This window comes from Condylostylus longicornis, unplaced genomic scaffold, assembly GCF_029603195.1.
Source record: "Condylostylus longicornis isolate FDR11 unplaced genomic scaffold, ASM2960319v2 ptg000065l, whole genome shotgun sequence".
Taxonomy (NCBI): Eukaryota; Metazoa; Arthropoda; class Insecta; order Diptera; family Dolichopodidae; genus Condylostylus; species Condylostylus longicornis.
The window spans coordinates 185036-204964 of NW_026578033.1; the positions used below are offsets into that span (position 1 = coordinate 185036).

Below are 19929 nucleotides of genomic sequence, written 5' to 3' on the forward strand. Positions count from 1 at the left end.
AATTTACTAGATCTCCGAGCAACCGCCAAAAATCGAAAATATGAAACCAAACTCCGTCTTTTTCTTCCAGATTCGACCAAAATTCTCTAGATGTCAAGCTATCCTGGCCGTGAATGGAGTCTATTATTATTCTATTTATTCCATTTAATTTTGCTAGATGTCTCACATGCTTTAAGAGCATTCTATTTATTTATTATGAGAATCTATTTATTTTCGTAGTTTTCTTTCCACGTTTCATGAGATGTCAACTCGAAAGTGTTGAAAAACTCCGTAGATTTCTAGTTATCCTATACGTAAATGGAATCTTTTATTTTCCTCTTTATTCCATTTAATTTTTCTAGACGTCTCACATGCTTCAACTGCATTAATGGAATATGTTTATTTGTATAGTTTTCAAGTTTACAGTTAAAAAAACACGAAATAGAATAGAAGTAAAATTACTTCTATTCTATTTCGTGTTTTTCAATATTACTAGATAGTAATTGTTGTTTACTAGAATTCTATAGCAAAACACATTTCCTAGAACATCAAGTTTAACAACTAGATTTCTAATTAAAGAAATTAAAATTACAAGAAAACTAATAAATTCTTCTAGAACTCACGTGAATTTCGGTACTAGAATTTATCTAATTAGAATTCACTTGCTAAAATTTTTAGAAGCAATTTTTTAATGTACAATCATTATATATATATAGCACCTAAGAAATACCTATATATACATAATGATTGTACATTACGAAATTTTATATTTTCAATAAAAACTCAATCATTGCAAACTTTTTTTTCCTAATTTTAAATTTACAAATGAAATTTTGCATTTTATTTCACAAATCATCGGAAAAATGAAACAGTGTATAAAAAAAAGGTTTCGACTTGCATTTAAAAATTTAGGAAAAAAATTAAAAATTCGGTCTAAAAGGTTTGGCTTAAAAACTAAGCTTTTACATTTTTCATAATATTTTTTTAAGATTTTATTAAAATAAATGCGTTAACTGGTATTTATAGACTTGCATACCTACATGAGCTTTTGATAAATTGTGATTTTAAAATTTCAGAAAGGCGCTCAGACTGTTTTAATTTTTTGGAGATAAATGTATGAATTAAATTATGCACCATTTTATTTTACTTTATTTTTTGGATGATGTACTTTATTTTTTGATGATCAATTCAACATAAAACTCTTAACGTTCGATTGTTTATTAAACAACATTTTTTCAGTTCAATATAAAAGTAGATATTACCAATTTATATTTAATTCTATAATTGATATAACAGTTTTTTCAAAAACGAAAGCAGCACATAGTAACAGAAATTAATAAATCATAATAATCATGCAATTTTGAAATTCATTCAAAATTTTTTGCTATTAAACAAAAACAAAATATTGGTATGCGCATCTCAATATCAAACTATAATATTATTCCATTATTTAAGAATATTGTTCTCATTTTCTTTTGCTATTTTCTTACCAAAATTTTTTAATGCGTTGGCCAATGCTGCCAAATCTAACATTTTTATGATACTTGTACCATTTTTTAGATTATTGCACCATTAAAAATTTGCACCATGAAAATATTGCACCATGGCACGGTAAATGCAACATTTTTTGCTGGAGTTTGAAAAATTTTGGGATGTTTTATATCGTAAATCATACCATTCTGTTAAATAAACTGTTTGGATTTGGAATAAAGGTTATTGAATATAAATGGTTCAAATCATATTTGGAAAATCGCTCGCAGTTGATTCGAATTGATTCTTTCGAAAGAAACTGTTGCAATATTGATTTGGGGATGACACAGGGCAGTATTTTAGGACCGCTTCTATTTAATTTATACATAAACAGCATACAACTTCTCAACGAAAAATGTGATATATTTTTGTATGCAGACGACATTTGTGTAATGTTTCAGCCATATTATATTCGCCAACTAGAATGCTACATGAACTCGGAGTTAAATGAAATTTATGCCTGGATGGAAAAGCACATATAAATTATTAATATTAACAATCTAAATTTATAATTTAGACTTAAACTAAATTTATGGTTATTGGAACAACACAAACTGAATTGAATGTATATTTAAACAATCAAATTCTTAAAAAAGTATTAGAGTACAATTCAATAGTCATATTAGTTATAGAATAAAACTGTGGGGTACGTCAACTAATGAAATTATTAACTTGCTTCAAACCATACAAAATAGAGTCATCAAAAATCCTTTTAATTATAATTAGCGTGAAAGTTCAGTTTTAATACTTCGTTTGAATGGTATTCTTTTTATAAGTGATTTAATAAAAATTAAATTAAGGCTACATATTTATGAGTTAAGTAAATCGAAAATTCACTCTACAACTAGATTAGTTCGAAGAAATGAAATACATACGATAAATACGAGAAATAGAGATTGAATTGTATGCAATTGAACCGTAAAAATACAGTATACTATAGAACGGCAACGCCTATGCATATGGGAATTATTTGGTACAACAATATCAACAATTCGTCAAAACTTCCTAAAATTACCAACTTAAAAAGGAATTTTTTGATAGAATGTTGGGAAAATATTGTGATTCATAGAGTTGAAAATTTTATTTTTCTACCTGTGCTTTTTTTTGTCTATACAGAACTATTGTCGTTAAATATTTTTGATAAAAAATCATAAAAATGAGTGATTTAAATAATTATTTTGCTCCATTACAAACACTTGATAATATTGATGATATTGATATCATTGAAGGCGATAATAGCAGTGCTAGTGAAAATAATTTGTCCCAAAATTCTAAAGCGCATTCTAAATCAAATAGGCTACCACCTTTTACAATAATTCAGTATTCCAGTGATGATATTCATAAACTTATGAAAAACAATAATATTAGTGATTATGCTATTAAAAAAATATCTATTGGTGTTAAACTTTTTCCGCAATCCCAAGAATCTTATATTAAAATTGAAGATTTACTTAAAATTAATAAAATTGAACATTTTACTTATCAAAAATCTAGTGAAAAGCCTTATAAAGTAATTCTATCCGGTCTTGACAAAATGGATTGTAACCAACTTAAAGATTATTTGAATTCTTGTGGACTGGAATGTTTAGATATTAAAATTATTAATAAAACAAACACTTATAACAATTTAATTTTGTATATTATATATTTCCAAAAAAACACAATCAAAATAGGAGAACTCCGTAACAAATATTCTATTATTTTCCACACAAAAGTAAGGTGGAATTTTTACATTAAAAAAACGAATCTATCACTCAGTGCTTTAATTGTCAAATGTACGGCCACGGAGCGCGACATTGTAATATAAAAACATTTTGCGGCATTTGTGCCGGTAATCATAAAACGGCCGAATGTACTAACACCGAAATACTTAAATGCGCGAACTGCAGTGGTCAACATAAAGCTTCTTCTTCTGAATGCAAATATAGAACTAATTATGTTGAAATCAAAAAGAAATTTTCAACTAAAAATAAAGTTCCAGGTGAAAAAAATTTTAACATTGCAGATTCCTATAATAAAAATTTTCCTGCTATACAAAATAATAATTATGAAAACATGTGCTATCAAAAACCGGATTCCAATAACAACTCAAATAATCAACCCATCAATCAACTAAATCAAACCAATACTTATAGCAATATATTATCAAATAATATACTAAATAACAATTCTATTTTGAATAACACTAACACTATTAACAATAACATGTCGAATAATAACAATAACCTCTTTAGCATTAATGAAATACAAACATTAACATTAGAATTAACTACAAAATTAAGTATGTGCAAAAATAAATACGAATATTATTACCCAATTAGCAATTATATACCTTTTTAATAATGAGCAATAGTAACATTAAAATAGTTACATGGAATACCCGTGGTATTCGCAATAAGAAATTAGAATTTTTCAATTTCATTACACATAATAGTGTTGATATTTGTCTTTTGACTGAAACAGGTTTAAAACCTGATTTAGCATTTAATTGTCCGAACTTTTTCTGTTATAGGAATGATAGAATTTCTAGCAGGGGCGGTGGGGTCGCCATATTAATTAATAACCGTATCAAACACTCATTATTACCTATAGCTAAAACAAAACTAATAGAGAATATTGGGGTTGAAATATCTTTGCATGATGACACCACTTTAAATATCTTCGCGGTTTATTTTCCTGGAGGGAATGTGGGTTCAAATAAAAATAAGAAAAACTTGTTCAAAAATGATATCTTAAAACTATGCAATAATAATGATGTGAAGTATATTATTGGGGGCGATTTAAATTGCCGTAGTCAGGATTGGGGCTGCCGTAGAGCCAATGCTTGGGGAAATATTTTAAGTAATCTTGTAATGTCCCAACAATTTTTCCTTATTACATTCAGCTGATTATACCTATATTCCAAGCAATTCTTTACTTTCACCATCCATTATAGATTTTTTCATTACCAACTGTACTCAAATCTTCTCTGATCCAGTTGCAACTAATGCGTTATATTCTGACCACCTTCCAGTCTGTATTGACTTACTTGCTAATGCAAGAAGAGTTTCTAATTTTATTTATGATCTCAAAAATGCTGACTGGGATATGTACAAAATTCAAATTGCAAACAAGATTGATAAAAATATAAATATTAAGTAGGGGCCCCTGTGGTTTGCTTATAAGCAGCATTATCTGTTGTAAAAACAGGATTTTGGCAATCAATTTTAAAATAAGTTTAGAAAAATTTGTACATATTATGGCATACATATGCAGGTATATACTTGTATATGCATAAATATCATATTGGTTTGAAGATTAATGATAAATAAAAGTAATGGAAATATTTTTAATTTAATAAATTTTAAGATGTAATATGTGTCACTGTTAATTACATAGATATGATTAAAATTCAATTTAAGAATTAGTTAACAATTAAGAACGAAAAATTTCCTTATAAACAACGTTATCTGTTAAAATATTTTCATCATCGATTTTTCCCTGACGAACCGTATCTTTGACTTGAATTTTTAAAGAATTGGAGTCTATGGCTCTTGAACATGCTGTGTATGATTGCCCATGCGAAAAGCACCGCTAGGGGAGATAGGGGCCAACCTTTTCAAAAGTTTGCCCTTGGGACTTATTTATAGTCATGGCATATGCAAGACGGATGGGGAACTGATGCCGAACAAAATTAAAAGGAAAATTAAATAGAACCTTTCACGCTAAACTTTAAAACCAAAGTGAATGTGAACTAATAAAAAATCAATGCCTCTTTTCTTTATACAGACCTGGCTTGGCTACTTCCTCAATTGAAATTTCGCAAGCACACGGAGAATAATTGCCTTAGTACGTAACGTAACGTTATTCGTGTTCTTATATCTCTCACAATTTTTAGTTTTATTTTTTTTAATTCCATTCCATGCTAAATACAACAACAAAAAATTATTTTACTCTTACTTAACTCATTTAAAATATTTCGCTTCCTTTTGCTTTTTATTTTTGTTTATGGTAGTAAAGCAAAAAAACAAAAAAAATATCAAGGTATAAAGAAAAAATGGTAGTATATTCAGAGTTTCAATTTTTGTATTTTCTGCGCATCTACGTCATCTGCATGGTAGAAATTTTTTTAGGTTATGTACAATTACATTGTTTAATAGGAAAATATGAGTTTCTCATAAAAGACCTATTTTGTTTTTGAAAAAATAAAAGATGAAGCTATTTTAGTTTTTTAGAAATTTTAATTCTTATTCAATGTCAATTATATTAAACATATTTTTTAACTTTTAAATTATAATTTTTTAGTATTTTTTATTTAAAACTTTTGAAAATAAACTAACATTATGTTAAAATTTTATTTACTTTTCTTTTTCGACTGTTTGCTGATATTTCAGAATTATCTATTCGTATTTTAAAAAATATTTTGCAGCGGAAAAATTTCTTTTTTATATTTGAATCTAATTCTACATCATTTGCCAGCGTCAATAGATTATTTAGATAATTAAGGTTGACCCTTGATATCAAAATAATCAAATTCTAAATCATTCAATTCTTCAATTGTATCATTTACAGTAAATGATACAGTCTGTTAGTCTGTTAAATCTGAAAGCATCCTATTTGCTAAGAGATTTTCACAATCATCGATTTCAATTTCTTCGTTGTTACTATTCGGAATTGAATACCCTTCATCAACATTCATTTTAAAAGCTGCTTCCCGATCTTCTTCTACATTTGCAGATTGAGATATGATTGATTCATTTCGGCCCAGCAAATAGTTTCTAAGACGATACTTAAATTGTAATGCGCAAATTTTCTGCGGGACTGCGTCATCCTTTAATTTTTTACTATTTTTTGGCGAATAATTCAGCAGTTCATGCTGTAAGTTTCGCCGATAATGTTCTTGTACAAAATGTTTACTACATATGTACGAGCTTTGGATATTAAATTTATCTTCCCTTCCACATTTTTGTATCCATATTTTTGCGATTTCCTTATTTTTTGGAAATCGAAAAAATTTCGTTTCCTTGAACGATGAATCATTCATATTTCTTTTTAATTTCTTATCGCTGTTGCTATTGCAATTAAAAACCGCGCAAATAACCATTATTAATTGTATTTTTTAAATTATTAATTTTACTCTAACTATACGCCCGTCACTTTTCTATGAAAAATATTTTTGTTTACAGTTTTTGCCATGCACGTGACGTAACACATTTAAAAAGAGATAGCAACAAACATGCGCAATATATTACCATGTTTTTCTTTATACCATGAAAAATATTACTACTCTTTTTTTATTCTCTTTCGCTTTTCGCTTTTCATTTTTTGTTTTTGCTTTACAGTGTGTATAATCAATTGAGTAATGTTTCTACCCAGTATTCTCTTTTGCTGTTTTCATTTTTTTGTTTTTGTTATTTATTAGATTATATGTATAACTGTTCATAAACTGGAAAAATCTTGTAAAATATAATATAGATAATATAATACGCAAAGAACAAGTAGATGACATGATTCACAATTTCAATTCTATTATAAGTGAATCTTTAGACAACAGTGCTCATAAAATTGCGCTTGATAGAATACCAATAGCAAATAGAATACCAAGATACATAAAATTAATGATTACTGAACGCAACGAATTTCGAAGAAAATATATACGTCACAGGATACCATATTTCAATTATAAAACCAAGGAACTTGACAACAAAATTAGGTTTGAGTTAAGCAAACAATACAACATTCGATTTGGTAATAGGCTTGCAGAACTTGACACCCCATCCAGGCCCTTTTGAAATATGGTAAAACTTATTAAGAAAAAATATAGAATCACTCCTTTCCTCAAAATTAATGATCAAAAATTTGTAACTGCAAAAGATAAAGCTAGGATATTTGCTGATACTTTTTACAAAAATCATTTTGTTGCTGCTGATCTCAGTGACGATGCAACAAAATCCCAGGTTAATTCCCGTGTTAATGCTTTGAAATTATCTAGTTTCGATATAGAAAATACGTATTATGTAAAATCAGGGGATATTGCTGAAATAGTTCGTTCACTCAAGGATCGAAAAGCACCCGGTTATGATAAAATTTCAAACAAATTTGTTAAACAGCTTCCTAAATCTGGCATAATTTTCTTAACTTTAATAATTAATTCATGTCTCAAATTATGTTATTTTCCAGACTACTGGAAAATTGCTGAAGTTAAACCTATTCCCAAACCCCACGAGTCCTTACACGATCCTTCAAACTATCGCCCTATAAGCCTGCTATGTACGTTCAGTAAAATATTAGAAAAAGTAATAAAAACCAAAATCGAAAACCACCTATTTGAAAACAACATTCTACCGGATCAGCAATTCGGATTTAGGTCACGTCACAGTACTAATCATCCTCTGACAAGGCTATCGCAATTTATACAGGAACAACTAGGCGACAAAAAATCTGTAGCTATTGTTGCATTGGATATCAAATCTGCATTTGACTCTGTCTGGCATGAGGGTTTGGTATTTAAGCTCATAAACTTGAATTTTTCCATACCTTTAACAAAAATTATAGAATCCTTTTTGTGTGATAGATTTTTTCGGGTCGCTGTTGGTAATGAAAAATCCATTAATAAACATATTGGTGCTGGTGTCCCTCAGGGATCAGTTTTGGCTCCTTTGCTTTACAATATTTACACTCATGACTTCCCGTCACTCACGAATTGTGAATCCTCAATATTCGCAGACGATACTGCAATATTCACATCAGGATTATTGGTTACTGATATTATTAATAATATTCAACGATCAATTGATACTGTTTTAAATTATTTTGAGAAATGGAAAATTTTATTAAATCCGCTAAAAACGCAAGCTATATTCATAACAAAGAAGAGAAAGGCTTGTTTCTTACCCCAAACTAAATTAACAATTCACAACACGCCCATTAAATGGTCCGATCAAATTAAATATTTGGGTATCATTTTTGATAAAAAGTTAATTTTCAAAAATCATATTTCATTTATAATCGATAAACTAAATTTTACCGTACGGACTCTTTATCCTTTTATTAATAGAAAATCTAGAGTAAGCGGAAAAAATAAGTTAATTATATCTTTAAGGTAATTTTTCAACCTATAATTTATTACGGCGTACCTGTTTGGTGTAAGTGCGCCAACACCTATATTAAAAAACTTCAGGTTATACAAAATAAAATATTAAAAATGATATATAACCTACCAATTCGTTACTCTACCCTTGCGTTGCATGATAGAGATAACATTTTATTAATATCTGAAAGAATAGATGTTTTGATCGAAAAATTCTTGCATAACTGTGAAAACTCTGAAAATTCTTTGATAAGACAGATATCAACAAATTATTTATAAATTTAAGCTAAGCTTTACTATAGAATAAGTTTTAATTAAAACTAAATTGTCTATAGGTTTTTCTTTTGGTTTTCCTATTATTACACTTTTAAATTGAATTTTTTTTTTAGATAAACAAGTTTTTGAATAAGTTGAAAAGAACAACATAAAATTCTAGCACTTAAGTCATATACATATATTAAAATTATTGTAAAATGTATATTTATCTTGAAACAATAAACGATATTGAATTGAATAATACCTAAACTAATGCCCCGGTTAGCATAAGGCCACCGCATTAAAAAATTTTTCCTAACTGATTCGATCGAGTTAACTTCGATATAATTCGTATTTATTTTTCAGTGAAAATATTTTTTAGTTTGAAAAAAACTATTGAAGAAATTAGTCCATTTGTATGCTTAAAAATTTTTTATTTGAATTTTCGTATTTTATAAGAGAAATGGGCAGTAATAGGCATTTAATTGCTCCTTTTTAGGTTCTTCTAATAGAAATCTTAAAAATATTGTTTTGCATAATTATAGATCTGGAATAGCTAAAAATTTTATTTTTCGAAATTTTTTGGTTAAATTGTATTGGTTATGCGTATATATATAAATGGAATCAATAACAACAAGTTATTTTTTCTATGCTATGATTTTTTTCAAACTAGAAATACCTTAAAAGAAAAATTTGACACTGCTTTAGAATTTTAGACATGCTATGATTTTCGAATGCATTTTTACCGACCGTATTGTGTAAACAATAGGTAGGTTATGTGATGGCAACAAATTTTGCATATCGAGTTTTCGGTGGGAACGTACTTCTCCATAGTAGGGAAGTGTAAATAAACTATTTTTAGCAACCTGTCGGTCTGTCGGTCTGTCGGTCTGTGTGTGCACGCGTGTATCTCAAGTTCCGCTGAACCGATTTTGATGAAATTTTATATGTAAGTTTGTTTCCACCATGGCACGGATCGATCAACTTTTGGTATATATCAGGCCTCGGGAACTGCACTTTTTAGCGGGCCTGTTTTACATTTTTGAACATTTTGAAGAAAATATTCAACCGATTTACTTGAAATTTTATATATAAGCTCAGCTCGACCGGCCGCAAAAATTCGTATGTTTTGGAAGAAATCAGGCATCGGCAACTAGACGTTTACTACGGGCCAAATATACATTTTTGTGTCCTCCGGCTTTTGGATTCCTCCATCTTTGTGTCCGTTTTGTACACGCTCAAAGTTATGGAGGAAAAGCCATAATTTAGAACGAAATACTGCCTCTCCAGTGGAGCAAGCGAATCCTTGATTGTATAATAACGTCCTATCTATAGTTGCCCTTCTTCTCTTCCAATTTGGTCACCCTCCAGTTGGCGGTGGACAAATTGGAATTGCTTAAGTGATCACCTATAGGATGGTTTCCATATCCAAGGGCTCGGTTGGGATTTAGATACGAGCTGGCTTTCTGCTTGGAATGTCATCCAATGCAACGACCGCTAGTCTCGCGCCAGTCTATTATCAACACAGGCCACAAGTTTGGTGTACCCCTGATACCGATCTTGCGCTCTGCATGAGGTATATGCGCTTAGGTTCTCTTTTATGATCCGAAGAAAACTTGCCATCATCTTTTGGTTTATCACTGCAACAATTAGATGGTCCTTCAAAATTTCGTTAAATAGCTTTGCACTTGAGGGTTTGTTCAGCGGCCTGAGTTTTTTTCGCTTTCCGAAAAAATACTATTCCTGTATCAAATACTAATTTAAACCTCAACAAATAATACTAACTTAAACTGATAAACAACCTTTTCCAGATCATTAACATATATTGAAAACAAGGGAACACCTTGTGGTATACCAACAGAAACATTTTAGGAAACAGGAGTCGAGTTTTTTACTTTTGTTTTCTGAGGTCTGTTGCTCACATATATGGTGAAACATTTAAATTCTATTCGACCAGTTATATATTTACAATTTTTTAAATTAGTTTTGTCTCTGTAGAAATAGTATTAATTGGGCGGGATTCTTCACATTCTTTTGTATTTTTCACTTTTTTAACCGGAATCACTACTGTCTCTTTCGAGATGTCTGAAAAAATAACAGTTTCAATTAATTTATTAATGATTGAAAGTAGATTTTCTCATATTAAATCTGAAGAATCCATGAAGGTTTTTGCATTTACAAATTATCTTTTTTATTGTTCATGATCACTAAAGAAAGTGCAAATTCCAGTTCTCTTACAGTAGTTTGTTTAAATTTAAACCATGATGCACAATTGTGGATCATATTTCATTAATATTACTTATAAAATATTCGTTGAATTTAGTAGCAAGTATTTATAATTATATATACTTCTATCTCACAGTTCTTCTCCCTTCTCAGTTTTAAAAGCAAGAATTCAACCCACCCTTCCCATTCACCCCCTCCCAAGATGCTTTTTGACCGTTTTTTAAAAAATGGTACTACATCCTGTAGGGGTATTTTTTATTTACTTTTGATGGTATAAATATTATATATAAATAAATTTTTGGAAGTGTGAGTTATAACAAAAAGTGAACACTTTCTTAAGAAAATTGTAAAGAGTTAATAAAATCTGCATTGTTTTATAATAAGTATGTATGTACGCATTAAGTTGTGTTCTTTCCGCCATCTGCTGCAAAATGTATTAGTAAGCAAAACATAAGTGTACATTCAATTTCTTGACAAAATATTTTTAGGACATAATTTATTAAAAAAATGTTATTTTATTGCATTAAGCTTTTACAAATTGGGTATTTTCAAAAAAATATGTAGAAGGGAAACTCGCTGATATTGGTAATCGCTGAAAGCGATTTCTAGGCGGTAGGTCACTGGTTCGAGTCCAGTTCGAGGAGAAAAATTTTTGAATTAATTTTTCTGCCTTTAACTCGTTCCTTTGATTACGTCATTCATCTGTTCTGCAGTTGCATGAAGAAATTTCCATTAAGTTAAATTAAAAAAGTAACTTTTTTTGAGACAAATTGCTACTGAAAAACAAGTTTAAAATAACAACACTGACATTCACACGTTTTATTCGCATGTATTATAAAATCTAAATACAAACTTAATGGGTTTTAGTAACGATGTTTTTTATGCGTATACAGTAATTGATCGCTTATTGACTTATTGATAAAGGTAATTTACCATTTTATGCGACATAACTCAAAGCCAGTTTTCAAAATAAATTACTCAAAAGATATAAGATCTCAAAAGAACTAATTATTTGTTTAATTATGTACTTTTTTGTAATTATTTCTAAGAAGTAACACTGTAATTATTTCTTAATTTAAGTTTTATCTTATTATTTATTAGAAAAAACATATCTATACGTATATTACGGGTGTGTTTTTGAGGAAAAAAAGTCAACTTGAAATATCTCACACACAGAATGGAACACAATTTCAAAACTACAGACACAATACTTGCAAGGCTTGCAATGCAAGCACACACGACTAGTTTATTATTATTTTTACAAATTTCACCATTAAAAGTAACGTCAGAAATTTAATTTATTTTCTTATTTAAAACGTATTTTGACGTTTATCACGAATAAATTTACATTAGTTTAAATATAAAAATTTAAAACTTATTATAAAAGTTTTTAAATTTTTATATTTCCTCCACCCTTGATGATTATTTACTTAAACTATTGTAATAATTATCTAATTTAATATACTATTAGAATTCATTTAAACTTTCAAATTTTATTCCTTAAGTAAATTAAAACAAAAAAAAAGAAAAGAAACGTAAATCATAATTAATTTGAATCATAATATGCTCAAGTTAAAACATTTAAAACCAGCTTGTCTCCAAACAAATGAATATGTAGATTTGTTACTTTACTTTTTAGAGACAAAAGCTACATATAAGCACTTATTTATTTGTAAGAAAGGTCTGGTACTTTTTTTCACCAGGCTGTAGATCGAAAACAAGTATATCTGCCCCCCCCCCCCCTTTGCTGGAAATTGATCAACGAATCACCCCTGAAATTATTTGCCATCCTATGCGAAACACCCTGTAATTTAATAGTAATAAAAGCAAATTTGAGAATCTGCTTGTTGACTTATGTGATTGTTCTCGCAAATGTGGGAATATGATGGCCTTTCACGATCATATTCTGCTGATTCCGAATCAATTTCATGTTACATGTGCTACAGAATTGCGTCTCGGGAATAATACCGATCCTGCTTCAAAAGAAATATTGGGTGAAATACGACCTTGGGAAATTTCGTTTGATGTAATAGAATGCAACCTTTGTGTCTTGGCTAGGCACATCAAGGTAGCCTTAATGTGGATGCCGGGACACGACGGCATAGACGCAAATGAGAAAGTTAATGGTCTCACCCGGAGGGGGGCGGTAACTCCTTTCATTGGGCTGGACCCATGCTTTATAGTGCCAAGTACAACGATCCGGCGTGCGGCAAATGGTTTGGATCGGGCCAAGGTTGATCTTTGGAGTAGTTAGAAATCTTCGACCATTTTAAGTTGAAGATCCCTAGTTCTTCCACACAGCCTCATTCAAGCCTGGGTGGCTCCATCGAATTTCCCTAAGACATTTTCATCCGATAGACGAATTGCTTTTTATGCAATGATGAGGTCTCTTCGACTTCAGAAGAAACGACGTCAATCTTATTGGTCGGTATTAATTCGGTTTAGTATCAGGACGATTACCTTTTGGAATGAATGCTAATCTTACCTTGCTCCAACTTCGTGGAATATGGCCGCAGCAATAGCTAACCCTAAATATATGTCTTAAGAGTAGTACGAGGTGTTTCAAGTTCCACTGCAACATGGCGAGATAGAAGAAGAAGCATTGCAGTTTCTTCGGCACTGTCAGTACAAGAACCATCATTCTTTCTCAGCATGCCTATGCCGTTCTTGTGATCGTTAGAAAGCTTTTTCTCTCGATGAGCCTTTTCTATGATAGCTCTCTCAGTCAAATGTTTTTTGACCTTATTGAGAAGTCGCCCCACATCCCTTTTCAATTAAACTAATCTCTCATTCCGTAGATTAACCTGCCTTTTTGTCCTTTGTGGTTTGGTCTGGCAGCTCTTTTTAAAGGATTGGTTAAGCAAGAGGCAGAGATTATTGGACACGTCGTCCAGTCTTTGAATGCCGTCGCTACATCTCCAATCTCCACCAGCCCCACCTCAAACCATCCCCGTATTTCGGTTTCTTCGGTTGACCTTTATAAATTCCCCCAGACCTTCTCACAGGCCGATAGTTGAAGACAATATCCTTAGGATTGGAAAGGCAGACAATCTCAGACATATGCCAATTTCTAATTAGAGAGGTCACAAAGGGACTACATGTTGTAAAATTTAAGACCTCCACACAAATAGCGTTTATAAAGGTCAATTCATTGCCCTTATTAGCGATATGTACATCAAAAAAGCACTTACCTCTGGGGTTCGTGTTGGTGCTTCTCCATACTGTCAAGAAATTTGTTAAACCACAATGCGGTTCTTAGTATTTCATATATTACCTTGCAAGTCCTTGATTTGCCCGCCATAGGATCATGAGAATTCGTTGCATTTTCGCCTTGTTCAAAATAGTCGCTTATGATATAGTCCATTTCCCATAACCTGTTGAGCGAAAGAAAAACGACCCAGATCGTCAGCAGGGTTCTCGTTCGGACTGCATTCTTTCCAATGATCTTCCACTGGTCGGTACGCAGTCCGGAATTCCGGGATTGTCAGATTAGCAGAAGTCACCCTTTCCGAAATGTAACAGTCGGCGTCAACTTTTGGTCCTGTACCCTGCTTTGATGGCATAACAGCCATCTATGGGGATCCTGCATCCTATTTAGTTTACGGCTAAAACACTCAGGAATTAACAGTTAACGGGATGCGTGACCGCAAATCCAACCCTGGGCACCCCATATTTCACTCACCTTTTTGCTTTCCGTTATTATTATTATTCCGTTATTTATTTTTGGCATCGGTTTTGTTCACCTGTTTCTGTTTTAGTTTCAAAGTTTGGAGAAGATATTTTGATTTTCCTTCTTTATAAAGAGATATTAAATTTCTATACCAATACTTAGGCAGACTTTAAGAATCATATTATTATCTTAAATTTATTTTTAATTGGCAGATATGTACGAGTATGTAGTTTATATTATTTACTACATTACTCTTAAGAGCAATGTAACAATTCAAATGACTCGTGTAAAACTTTTTATTAAGCCAGCTTTTATAAAAAAGCGTTCTTTAAATTTTATTACCACATAACAGAATTGATATCCCTTTTTCCAACTATGTAATCTTTTCTTTGTATTTCATTTTTTGAATTTGAGCAGCAATTGATTAATTAACTTTAGTTGCGGATTGCAGTATAACATAAAAATTGTTTGAAATGATCCCATACTTGGAGCAATTTAAATGAATAAAAGTTACCAACAGATAATGATGTCACGAATTTTCACGAATTGACCAAATGTGTGTAAATTATAAAGCTTAAAAAGTGTCAGAAAGAAACTTCCATTATTACTTTAAATATTAAAGTCAAATATATGGGTCACATTGGTTTTTTTATTATAATCTTTTGTTTTCTGAGCCTATTGTGAACAAATAGAAAATAAATGTGGAAACATATACGGACCAAAATAATTTTCATACTATAGCATTACAACAAAATCTTACTATTGCTTTTATAATATTCTATATTTTATCATTCCAACATTACTATGCGGATATTTTTACATATGTGCGTATTTCTATGCTATTCTATTAAATTTAAAATTCTATTCTATTAAATTTAAGATTAATTATTAGCATCTATAATATGGGTTATTAATATTTTAAACAATTTTTCAACTAATTTTGCAGACAATAATATAGTTTTTACTTTTAGGAATTTCAATAAGGCCATGCTTGAATCACACATAAAACATCATGTTTCACCAAATTTTGTAAATTTACAAAGTAATTTTAATTCATCATTGCAAAGCAAAGGGAATTCTAATTATGCAAATCTAATGAATGATATGCTGGCCGCCATTTTGAAGCAGCAGCTGTCCGAAAATAATAAATCAGAAAATAATATTCTTCAAGAAGCGCAAACATTCACAGCACTTAATTTAAATTTAACCGCCCTTGCATCTTTAAGCAAAACTCAACATGAAAATATTGATAGTAGAAGTGGCCATAATATAACTAAAAATGAGCACGGTGAGATCGAAGAGGCAAGTTCCGTTGGGGTCGTAACGCCTTCTGCTACAACACCAACAAACGATTCTCCTAGTCCTAATGCAACTGCTAGTACAAATCATTTATTAAATAAGAATACAAAAAATGTCAGTAATAACAAAAAAAATAACGATATTTGTAACAAAAATATAAACATGGCAAATGCAATATCAACTTCAAATGCATTGGTTAATGGTAATTCAAATTCCGGGTCTACTATAACTTCTGTAATTGGTGGTATAATTTCGGGTTCTAGTTCTTTTAAAAATAGTATATTAAGTACTCATTCTGCTATTGAACAAAATATAAATCATAAAAATTTTAATAATATATTAAATCATAGTAATAACATGGGTATTCATGGTAGTAACTCACATAATAATACAGACCAATGGCGGGGCCCAGCACCTTACCGTTGTGGTCATTGCCATCAAGTGTCAAATTGGAAGCATGTTATACAGGTATTAATGCTATCAAATAACATATTTTTAATCAAATGATACTAAATGAATTCGAAAAATATATATTTTATTTGATTACTTAAACCTTGCATTGCAATTGTATATGATATTCCGCGTTTTAATTAGATAATAAAACATGCAAACTAAAAAATTCAATTGTAATATGAAAAAATTTTTAAATCAATCTTTTCGTTTGGGTTTTAAAAAAAAAACTACTAAAAAAGTTTTCGGTGTTTATATGCCTTATATAAAAATATTCGATCTAATTGTTTGTCGGCATATAGATTTACATATACAGCATGTCTTGATTGCACTTACCGGACAAGGTGTTAAAATAAATACAGGCGAACAAACAACAAAGGAATATTTTCTTTCACCGTCTCTTTTCTTGAGCTTTAATGCCTCGAAGTTGGCCTTTTTAAAAACCATCTAATTTTTAAATTTAAGCTTATACATATTACTTTTTGCATATTCAGGGCAATGTTGTGTAACTTAAACTGCGGTAATAAATTGCATAGTATGCTAAATATTGTTAATATTTGGCGAAAAATAACGTTTTTTATGTTATACTTTATTAACAACTGCGGGTACATTCAGCTTTAGAACTTTTAAAAAATAAAAGTATGTAATATGAATGTTATGACAATTGACTCGAGCAATATGACAGACAAATCTAATTTGACATACTCATTTTAAAGCACACAAAATTCTCCTTCTAGCCAGTTATTATTGGTGTCGAAAACTTTTAATTTTAAAGATAATTGCATGTTGAAGAAATCAAAATTTTTAACAATTTAACGCATAACGGTTTTTATACGGGAAATGAAGTTTGGTATTCTAATCTTCATTTTGATATAAAAAATTCTCCAAAAATCTCAGAAATAAACCTGTGGTCGAACATTCAAGAATATCTAAAACAAAGTATTTTTAGAACAAACCAAAAAACATTTTTTTATCCTTTCGGATTAATAAATTATAAATATTCGAATCCAATTACAAAAGAATGATCCACCACGGTAAGGAGTGAAATAAATTACCAATTAGGTTATTTATAATTTTTAGCACTTTTACTTTTAGTTCCAACATATGAAAACTTATTCTCAAAAATATAAATTAATTGGAGATAATTTTGGGCTGTTTGAGGGCCACAGTATGATCTAGTATCTCAATTTTGCAATCAACTGTATGGCATATTACTATTCTAAAATGTATTCTCACTCATTCGATTTTCAAGTTCTGTCATTGATTGAAAAAAACTTTTTTGAAGTATTTTTTGACGTTTTTGCGAATTGACATGATGTTATTTTCTTTAACTCACAAGCCGGAGATAAGTCATTACCAAAACATGACTTGAATTGAAATAATAAACAGTCAAAATAAAAAAAAATTAAATTGGATCAAACCAATGGTTTGTATTGTAGCACTTCTACAAGTAAAAATACAGCTTTTAAATACAGTCTACGTACACCTACCGCACTATGAAAATTATTTTCAATCATAAATAAAACTATTTCTAGGATTGCATATATTTAGGATGAACGATTTATGCAGTATTTCAAATAAAGCAAAAATTAATTTAAAGACGGCTTAAACATAACGCTCGATTTTGAGGGTTAATTGCGTGATGTAAGAAAAATAATTATATTTTTTAACCTCATGGAATTTACCGTTGGTTTTTTGCATTTATAGAAATTTTGTAAAAGCTTTAGGTTTCGGAAATATCAAGGCCTCAAAAATTCAAATTTTACAAATTTCAAGAGGCGATAACTTGAGAGGGTGGAGAAGGAAAAAAATTTTCTTGTAACGAAATGAACTATTTTTAGTGTCTCAAAGCTGCTAAAATTTCAGGCTCCTACAACCTGGTGTCTAGAAGAAGCACGTCGTCAAAATTTTGGAAAAAACGTATTTTATATAAATTCTTGAGGGTGAGGAGATAAGTAAAAGCTTTTTTCTACGGCTTTCTATCTTCAATTTGAACTTTCTATCTTGAAAGTTTTGTAAATATGTTCACGGACAGACGGACGGACGGGCAGAGTAAAACTAATAAACACTTTTTTTCAAAAAAATTTTTGGAAAAGTGCTAAAAAGAAACTTTTTTCCAAAATTAGAAGGTTTAAGAAGCTAACTTAACACCTAATTTGAAGAAGGACCGCGCAAAAGAAATATCCTTGTTATTTTTTCTTCATGACTCCGAATATATAACTTAAAAAACTGGTATATGTACTTAATTATATATTTAAAAATAAAGAATATAATACCTAAAATTATTTTCTTGTAATTAAATCGCTGCTGATGCACACTATTTATAATCAAAATTATACTTTGTTCAAGCTTACAACAGTAAGTTCTTTCGTTGTATATACAGGGTGATTTAGTCAAGAGTATAATATTGTATATCGTTGTTTATCAAAAATGGGTAAATTTTTTGTTTGGAACTAGTTGTCAAAACTGAGCAGTTTCCGAGATACAGGGATTTTAACGAATTTTCACGAAGTTTTTTCTCGCCCAAGCTTTTTTGCTTATAACTTCCCTTCATAAAAAGATAGGGGCTTCAAATGAACTGCTTCTGAAAGAACTACTAAAGGGGGAAAGCAATATATTGCTTGATTTTGTATTTTATATACTTTCGGAATACCATGCATTCGAACTTTGGAAAGACAGAAACTATTATTAATTTTTGATCACAATAGTTACTCTAAAAAGCAGTTGACATTTTTAAAAACTCTTGTTCTGGTAAAAACAAAATTTTTAGATTTTTTTTGAAATACTATAAATTTTAGAGAAAAATCCCTATCGTTCAATTTTTTGTAACCTTTTTCTACAAATAAACTTATTCAGAGGTGCTTCGAGCTAAATTGAACCTTAGATTTCTGAACTACTCAAAGGATCAAGTGTTGTCACTATTTCTGGGCGCATTAGCTTCCTAATTGGCAAGCTCCGTATATTGAGTTGCGTCCAGCTTATTTCGCTTCTAAACAGCTCTAAACAGCTTCAGTATTTATAGCAACAAGTTCAAAAAAAGTTAAACCTTGAAAATTTCCTCTAAAATTTATGTATTTCATTGAAAATCTATAAATTCTACTTTTTTACCAAAGTAACGGTTCTTAAAAATGTCATTTGTTTTTCAAAGTAACTATTGTGGTTAAAAATTAGTAATTGTTGATTATTATAGCACATAAAGTCAATAAAATTTCAAAATAGTGACAAGTTTTTAATTTTTTATATTTTATTAGGACCCTTAAAATCTTAACAAAGAAGTGGTTTTTATGCTATATTTCCTGTACCGTAAAAGATTTTTTATCGTTGGAGGACTTGAATTAAAGATTATGAAGGTGGCTATTAAGGTGAAGATGAATATATTAAGGTGAATATATGAATATATTGCTTTCAAGCCTTTAGTAGTCCTTTCAAAAACAGTTCATTTTAGGCCCCT

General features: G+C 30.0%; 1 protein-coding gene across 3 annotated transcripts in view; it reads left to right on the forward strand.

Moving 5' to 3' along the window:
• The window catches only part of LOC129612312 (putative uncharacterized protein DDB_G0282133), a 123046-nt gene that overhangs the window by 78214 nt on the left and 24903 nt on the right, over positions 1 to 19929 (forward strand). For 2 of the 3 annotated variants that reach the window (XM_055525854.1, XM_055525855.1), the window contains exon 4: positions 15701 to 16496. In XM_055525854.1, the coding sequence (XP_055381829.1) occupies positions 15701 to 16496 (796 nt within the window). The remainder of the gene's footprint in view (positions 1 to 15700; positions 16497 to 19929) is intronic. The other variant, XM_055525856.1, reaches the window with a different exon arrangement.